This window comes from Ochotona curzoniae, unplaced genomic scaffold (assembly GCF_017591425.1).
Source record: "Ochotona curzoniae isolate NIBS_2020 unplaced genomic scaffold, NIBS_Ocur_1.0 contig_519, whole genome shotgun sequence".
Classification (NCBI taxonomy): Eukaryota; Metazoa; Chordata; class Mammalia; order Lagomorpha; family Ochotonidae; genus Ochotona; species Ochotona curzoniae.
In genome coordinates, this window is record NW_024466455.1 from 1 (window position 1) to 8,164 (window position 8,164).

Below are 8,164 nucleotides of genomic sequence, written 5' to 3' on the forward strand. Positions count from 1 at the left end.
AAAATTTAGTTATTATTAGCCTACACAAATTGTAAACAATATGCAGCAGGAGTAATGAAATAGAAACTTTAAAAGGTTTTTGTAAAAGTTACTTCAAAGACAACAAAGGAAAGTAAAAGAAAAACATAAAATGAGTTAGAAAAATAACTCACTCATATTTCCATGACCCCAAGCTAACCATGAGCGTGTGTCATGAAAGAAGCATGCATATTATTAATATGTATAAAGGAAATAGTTGTGGTTGAATTATTCATGAGCTTTCAAAACACCTGGTGGGAGTAGCATTCAAGAATAATTTTGAAAGATAAATAAAAATTAGCAGGAGAAATTTGGGATGTATCAGTATTCTTGTGTCAAAGTAGTAGAGAATTTCTTGGGAGACAAAATAGCTTTTGAGAGTGCAACAGTAGATAAAATAGCATTGGTTTTCAGTTTATTGGCAATATACATTTGGAGAAGGAAGGTGCTGGAAATATCAGCCCTCTAAATGATCTGCTTATAGATCATCCATTAAGGCGAATTATCCAACTGATTTTCACTGTGTTAAGGTGTGGATTGAGTCTTTATCAATTTCTGTCCACAGGAGGTGATTTTATATAGTTGGAAGACTCTGGCTGTTGCCCTTCCTAACCAGCTAGTGGTGTAAGTTTATTGACTATATGCTTCAAGCAGTTATTATGTATTTTGAAAATAGTTTTCCTCTGTTTATAGCATCGATTCCAGGAAATATCTTTTTAGCACTGCATGAAAAACTCCATATTATGCTGAAAGGAAGATTGGGGACTTTGAATGTACATGAGTTTACTGTACAACTAACTGAAGAATTACATGAACAACTGGAGAATTTGGGCACTCATGGGACAATGGACCTCAACAAATTAGTAAGGTAAATAAATAAATAGATGCATTAGTATCTGTTAGTCTTGGTAATTTTAGAGTAAGTTTTTTTGAATCCTTTCTATTAGACCTCAAAGTTATCGTACTTATTAGTAAAGTCTACTTAACTGGACTATTAGGAAAAAATTTTAAATCCCTTACAATCTAATTAACAGGCAGTTTTCAGGTGACCACTCTTATGAGAAAATAAGTTAATGTGGTTATTTCAAAATGTTTATAGTAATTTCTTTTTAGTTATTTCATGTATTTGTGCATGCTTTAAATGGATTTACCATGTCTAATTGTCATGCATCCATCACAGTTTTGATAAACCAGTGCAATTTGTGATCATTAGGAAAAACTATTGAGAGGACAGGGAAAGAATGGAATTATTGAGTGGGTGACAGGATGCAAGAAATCTTTGTGAGACTTTGAAAGGTGGCCAAGGCAAAAACAAATGCTGGCCCTAGAACTAAGCGACAAGCAACTCTTAGATCATTGATCCGAAAAGAAAAGGTTAAGGTTGTGGAGGAAGTCACTTATGTTCTGGAGTTTTCTGTAAGAATTAAGGACTGAGCATGAGAGAAATTCCCCAACCGCATAAAGAGATTTGGTAAATTAAAATTACCTTGGACACTGTTCTATTTTATTGGAATCCTCAACTGCAAAGGGCAACGATCAGTGGTTCCTTTAAAAAAAAACAAACACTGTTTCAACTTAATGGGACAAAATGATATTCAGAACTTTTGTTAGAGGTCCAGAAAGAGTCGGTTGTAGGATGCAATAAATAAATAAATAAATAGATAGATAGATAAATAAATAAATAAATGAAGAAACTCTCCAAATTTTGCCAAAGCATGTTTAAAATTGCAAAGGAAAGCAAATCTTTGTATATTTTTGGGACACTAGGGAAGGACATCTGGAAGAAAGGGTGAATAGAAAGTAGATAAATGGTAGGTATTTAGTGATATAATCTACAGCATGCTAGTAATCTTTGAAGTTCATATTGACTGCTGAGAAATACTGTATTTCCTTGTGTGATAATCTGAATTTATAGGATGCTATGAGAAATTAGGAAATTTGGTGGCTGACTTTACCGTTAATATCTTGTGATACTTTTATCTGGTATCCTAAGGTAAGGACTGTTATTTTAGTTACTGTTATGAATTAATAGTACATGGTTATTGAATGGTATTCAATAAAATTAGTTCTGTTTGAAAAAATACTTGCTTAGAAAGAATGTTTAAGTCATCAGATAAGTAAGGGCACAATATCAGCTATTCCTGAATTTTGAAACTCCTCAAGAGTGGCTCTTTGAAATCTGCCACCTATTGTTGTGCTTGTTAAAGGTGTGTTGCTACTGAAGAATTCCTTCTTTTGCATTCTATCCCTGTTCTTTGACCTTGGGTCTGACTTTCTGTGTGTTTCTGTCTCGGTAGGCAGCTTCTTTATCCAGTCACAGTGAACGTGCTCTTTAATAAAGGTTTGTTTTTCACAAGCAAGAGGAAGAGCAAGGAGTTCTGTCAGCAGTTTGAAGTGTTTGATCAAGGCTTTGAATATGGGTCTCAGATGCCAGAATGCCTCCTAAGGTAGGGAGTTGTGACGCGTCATGAATGCGTTGACTGGGCTGCTTTCAGCAGTTTGTACACTGCTCACGTATCCCTGATCGAAACAGATACAGAGGTAGTTTCTAAGACTGAGAAACTGCTTCTTATGCCTGGTTTGTTTGTGCTGTGCATGTGAATTGAGGGGGAAACAAAAGGAAAGAGAAGCACCTTTCTTTGGTTCATTTTGATGAATGAAGACAGAAAAGTGAAAAGTGAAGGGAAAACAAATAGTCTTTTTGAGTCCTTTAGTCCCATTTATTAGTTATTATCAGCACATTCATTGGCTGCATTTGAGTCTATGCTAAGTTATCATGTGTGACTTATCTCCTTCAAAGCAAACATTGCCCTCATTATCTGAGGTAAAAGTTGCTGTGGTCAAAATGTATTTCTCACAGTTGGCTTGGACAGATGTTTGTAAAATGACTCACATGTCAAGTAACTGCATTTTTTAGACTTCTTGATAGTTCCTCTGTGTCTTACTACTTTTGGGTTGCTATAACAAAATTGTACAGACTAAGGGAGCTTGTGAAGAATAAACATTTATTTCTTACAGCTCTTGAAGTGTGGAAGTCCCTGATCAGGGTGCCAGCATGGCTGGGTTCAGGAGCTGCTCTCTTCCTGGTTACCTGCAGCCAACGGCACGGGCCAGTTCCTTCAAGCCTTTGGGAAAGCCCACTCACCTGGCTTATGAGGTCTCCATTCTTTTGGCCTAGTCATCTCGTTAGGGGCTGCTACCCCCTAATATTATTACTTCAAGGATTAGGGTTTGAGCATACAGATTTGGGGATCCTAAGCTTTCAGGTCACAGCAGCATACATGGAAGCTAGTCAGAAAAAGATTTACTGAATCCAAGCCAATATGCTTTACCTGATTTAACCCAGTGATTAGGATTGGGCTTTCATTATTTCACAGCTCATAACAGTCACAGCAAGATAATACTAAAACTTCCAACCCTGTTTTCTCACTTAATGGCAATTGACTAGAGACCTAAGCATTGATTTGCAAAAGCCACGTAAGTATTATTCCTTGTACCCACAGCTGTTCTTGAGAACCAAGAATTTTGAAGAGGGTGCTTGTGAAATTCTTCATGCAAATGAAAAAGCAGATATGTGTTTACAAACTTTGAATCCACAGATATTCCCCCTTGAAATGCCTGACATTCAATTAAATCAATTTCTGCGTGTAAATATTTTTCCTTTATGCAGAAACTGGTCAAAGTCCAAAAAGTGGTTCCTAACACTGTTAGAGAAAAGTATTCCTGATATAAAAGCATACAGATCTGAGAAAGATAATTCTTTGGTAAGTATTTCTTAACATCTTTACTGAAATATATGAGATAAAGTTAATAGTAAATTATGATTGTTAAAGTGTGCGTGGAAATATGCTGCTTGGGATGCCTGCATTCCAGATGGGAGTGTCTGGTTCCAGTCCTGGCTCCACTCCCAGTTTTCTGGGAATAGGTACCTGGGGAAACAGCAGGTGGTGATTCAGCAGTTGGTACATGCCTTCTTGGTAGAGACCCAGACTGCATTACAGGGCCTTGACTTCAAAACTGGCTTGGTGGGTTTTCAGGAAGTGAATTACGAAATAGAAGGTATTGTATTTCTCAACCTTTCAAATATATATTTGCTAAAAACTTAGTTTTTTATGTAATAAATTCATTTTACTTTTGTTGATGTTTACATAGTTGAGAGGGATACATGCCCCTGTGGACAACTGATAATGGTGGGGAGGTTTGAGGAGTGGGGGAAAATAAATGGATGAGACAGCTGCCTTCAATTTCCTTTTTCCTTTTGGTATCTGGGGAAAGTGGAGACAGAAGGGGAGAGAACTACTCCCAGCAGCCTAATCACATACCTAGGAATGGGGGAAGGCCACCTGATATCATCTTAGGGTACCCAATGTGGAGTGGGTTCCGAGGACACTGATTAAATGTTTTTGGAAGTTATGACGTGCGCTTGATTTTGTCGTTCCAAGGTTCAGGAAATCCTCCCAAGGTTCATTGGCTGACACAGTCCACTTTAGAGTCTCTATTTGCAAGATATTCACTGTCAAGACTTGTGTGGGAAAGAGTTGTCCCATTTTTTTCTTCCATCTTCTGCCACTGTACTAGATATCCTCTGCAGGCCTCAATGAACTGGTTGTTGTGTCCCCATGAGCATCTGAGCATGTGGTCCACCACACAGGCCTCAACAACCGAGCAGTCCCAGTTCTGACACATGCACTCCACGGTGGGACCACATATCCTGTGATTTTCACTGTGGTTGGAGTTCTGAGTGTGGTGATCCAATTGGGGTGGTTCCCCAAAAAACCTCCCCAGAGGTGACCCCAGACCTTATTTCTGTGTGAACCAATCAGTGCGGAATCCAGCTCAGGCTATCACCCACGTCAGCCTACACACACATAAGTGGCTGTAGTCACCTGATCAGTTTTATCTCTAGCCCCACTTCACATGCAAAATAACAGATGCTGCAGCCTAGCTTAACTGCCCACCACGTACCCACCCTCATGTATACCAGTGGGAGCTGCAGCTTAATCAGAGTGAACCCCAACAGCCCCAACTAGGCCCACCCAAGCCCTTGGTAACTGTACATGCCAGTATATGCAGCAGACTTGTCCAGTCTGTCACACACACATTCCATTCAGCACTCATATGCATCAGTGAGTGTTGGAGCCTAGCTCAACCGAACTGACTCCACCTTCCAGCCCACACTCATCATGCCAGTGGTGCCAGCACCTGACTAGCCAGACACAACTAGCCCTGGTTCTCATGTTCACTGGAGGGAGTTGTAACCCAGTCAGACAGATGCCCACAATTTCCCTACTAGACGCATTCCCAGCCCCAAATCTTGCACTTTCTAGGTGGTTCTACTATCTAGGCTGATAGGAATTGCCCCTAGTCCCAACACTTGCCAGCTAGCCAATGCTTCAGCAAACCCAAACAGCCTGTACTTAGTCTGGCTCATGTATGTACCAGTAGATATATTCGCCTAGCCCGGCCTGCTTTCCCCTAACCCATCTCACATGCAGATCAGTGGGCTTTGTATTCCTGCCCAGTCTGGTCTGCCCCAAAGCTCCCCTGCTAAATCACCCCCCCGAGCCTGGATTTTATGTGTGCTAGTGGATGCTGCTGTACAGACTGGCATGAGTCAGTTCAGAACTTACCAGTGGGTGCTGCAGCCTAGCTTAGCCCAGTCTTCCCTAAGTCCCAACTAGGCTGGTGGGGACTACAGCCTAGGCCAGCCCAGTCAGCTCCCAGCCCTGACCGTAATGGGAACTGCCTGGCATTGTGGCCTAACCCAGCCCACTTTGTAACCCATCCTGGTTTTCACATCTGCCAGTGGATGCTTCGGCCTGGCCTACTCCCAGAACTGACCCATACATATGCATCTGGGACTGTAACCTGGCTTTCTTTGGGCTGCTCTCAGTCTTGGTTCTTATGCTCATTTGCAGGGACTGTGTCCTGATTCAGGAGTTCCCCCAGCTTCTCTGTCCATCACCTCCCAGTGGCAATCTTGCACACATTAGTGGATCCTTGGCCCAGCCTGACTTAGCTTTCCTCCTGTTTTGACAGGAACAGCTGCCTTGCCCTACCAGGTCACACCTTTTCTGGATCTTACTGTTGGGTGCTATAGCCCAGCCATGCCTAGTCCACCACCAGGACCCAGCTTTCCCATAGGATACAGAGACCTTACCATCCTGTCCTGTACCCACTCTGGCTCTTGTGAGCACCAATGGGTTCTGAAGCCTAGCTCAGTTAGGCACACCCCAGACCCAGTACACCACCATGCTGAGGGACACTGCAGTCATGTCTAGCCCAGTTCACCACCCCCATTCCACCTGTCAGGCTCACTATTGGGAACCACAGTCCGAAAGTGGTGTCTCTAGCTCCCTGACCAAGCTCACTCCAAGCCACATATCTAATACATACCAGTGGTTGCTCTGATCCAGTCCAATTTAACCCATCATATCTTGGCCTTTGCCATCAGATACTGAATCCTGGACTGGCATAGCCTGCCCCAATCCCAACTCTTGCTGCTGGTTGCTGCAGCCTAGCTCTGCCCAGCCTGCCACCGTCCCTAGCTTTTATGCAGACTCGTAGGTGTGATAACCTATCATAGCTTAGCATGACCCACACCCATCCCTGGCTCCCTCACATACCAGTGTGTGTGATGTGGTTTGTCCTGGCCCTGTCTGGTCCACCCCCTACATAACCAAGCCACAAACCTGCTGACAAGTGAATCAGCCCTGCCTGACCTGACCAACATCCAGCCCTCAATCATGTGCTCACCAGTGGGAACAATGGGAGTTCCCCAAGTTCCCTACTAGGCCCACTCCCAGACCTGATCGCATATGTGACAGTGGGTACTAGGTCTTTACCAGGCCCCCTAGTGTCAGCCTTTGTGTGCTCTGCTGGATGTTGTGGCTCAGCCTGCCCCACACCCTATTCTTGGGTGCGCCTGTGGGTACTACAACCTGGACCAGCCCAGCCTGTTCCCAACCCTAGTACCCATGGGCATTGTTGAGTTCCATTCTCAAGCCTATATTAGTCCGTCACCCTCAACCCTCGAGCAAACCAGCTGGAATGGCAGTCCCACAGGGTTGAGCCCATAATCCCCACAAATCTGTTCCCAAACCCAGTTCTCCTATAAGCTGGTTTAATGTCAAGGCCCAGCCTCACAGGATCCACTCCTGCCCCAACACTCACTGGTAAGCACTGTTGTTGAGTCTTTCCAGACAGGCTTCCCACTCATGGTTTTTGTGTTTATCCATAAGCAGTGATTGATTCCAACAGGCCCAGCTCAGATCTTCCACATGAGTGGATGTATTGGTTTGGCCTCAGAGGATCCTACAATTTCCTTCCTGTAAACCAGCCAGTCTCAGCCCCCTTGTTTGCTTGCTTTGCGTGCTGTAGCCAGGTTAGTAGAAGTCCCCTCAGAAGTCACTGCTCACCTGTAATATTTTCTCTCAGGAATCCTCCCTGCCACACATCTCGAGACCTGCTTCACTAAACAATCCACAGCCCCCCAAGGCAGGTCCTCTCGTGGTGTGCTATGCCAGCCTGGGGCCTCGTCTGCCTACCCAGGGCCCACACACACTTGTGCACAGGTCCCTAGACCCTGTCTGTTGGCATGCTGGTGTCTGTTCCGCACATATCACCAAAAAAAAAAAAAAAAGGTAGTAGAATAGGTGACTTTCCTGGCACATTGGTATAGTTAACATGAATTTGGCATTAACCAGGCCCAGGATGCCTGCCAGCTATTAGCTGCTTTTCTCAACCTAAGTTATTGCCTCTAGCAGGGAAAAAACTGAGTTTAATTAGATAATCTTTTGGGCCACTCACTGTACTAGAAATGTTGACGTATATTGTAACTTCATGATACTGAGAAAGCTATGAGTCCTGTTTAAGAAAGATGTTGAAGCTACAGATAACAATATTAAGATTCTTTATTTATATATTCTACAATTGGCTGTGTTAAAGGAAAAAAAAACATACTACCAATTTCAGGCTTGAATTTGAAATTCTAGATTTCACTCCATAAAATAAGTGTTCTGGATGTACTGGGTAGAAAAGGTTGGTTTTATAGACAGACTGAGAAAAGTAAAAGCGAAGAATAAAAAATGACTGGTTATTTCAAGGTCAGTTGCCCCGTAAAGCAGAGACATGGAGAAAGGCATAG

The 8,164-nt window shown here is 42.8% G+C and overlaps 1 protein-coding gene across 1 annotated transcript; it reads left to right on the top strand.

Moving 5' to 3' along the window:
• Positions 1-711: 711 nt before the first annotated feature.
• On the top strand, positions 712-3,782 carry LOC121162260 (24-hydroxycholesterol 7-alpha-hydroxylase-like; the record flags this gene model as incomplete). Its single annotated transcript, XM_040989175.1, has 3 exons — positions 712-886; positions 2,316-2,465; positions 3,689-3,782. Coding segments are annotated over 3 exons (419 nt in total), but the record flags the coding sequence as incomplete, so codon positions are not given.
• Positions 3,783-8,164: the final 4,382 nt, after the last annotated feature.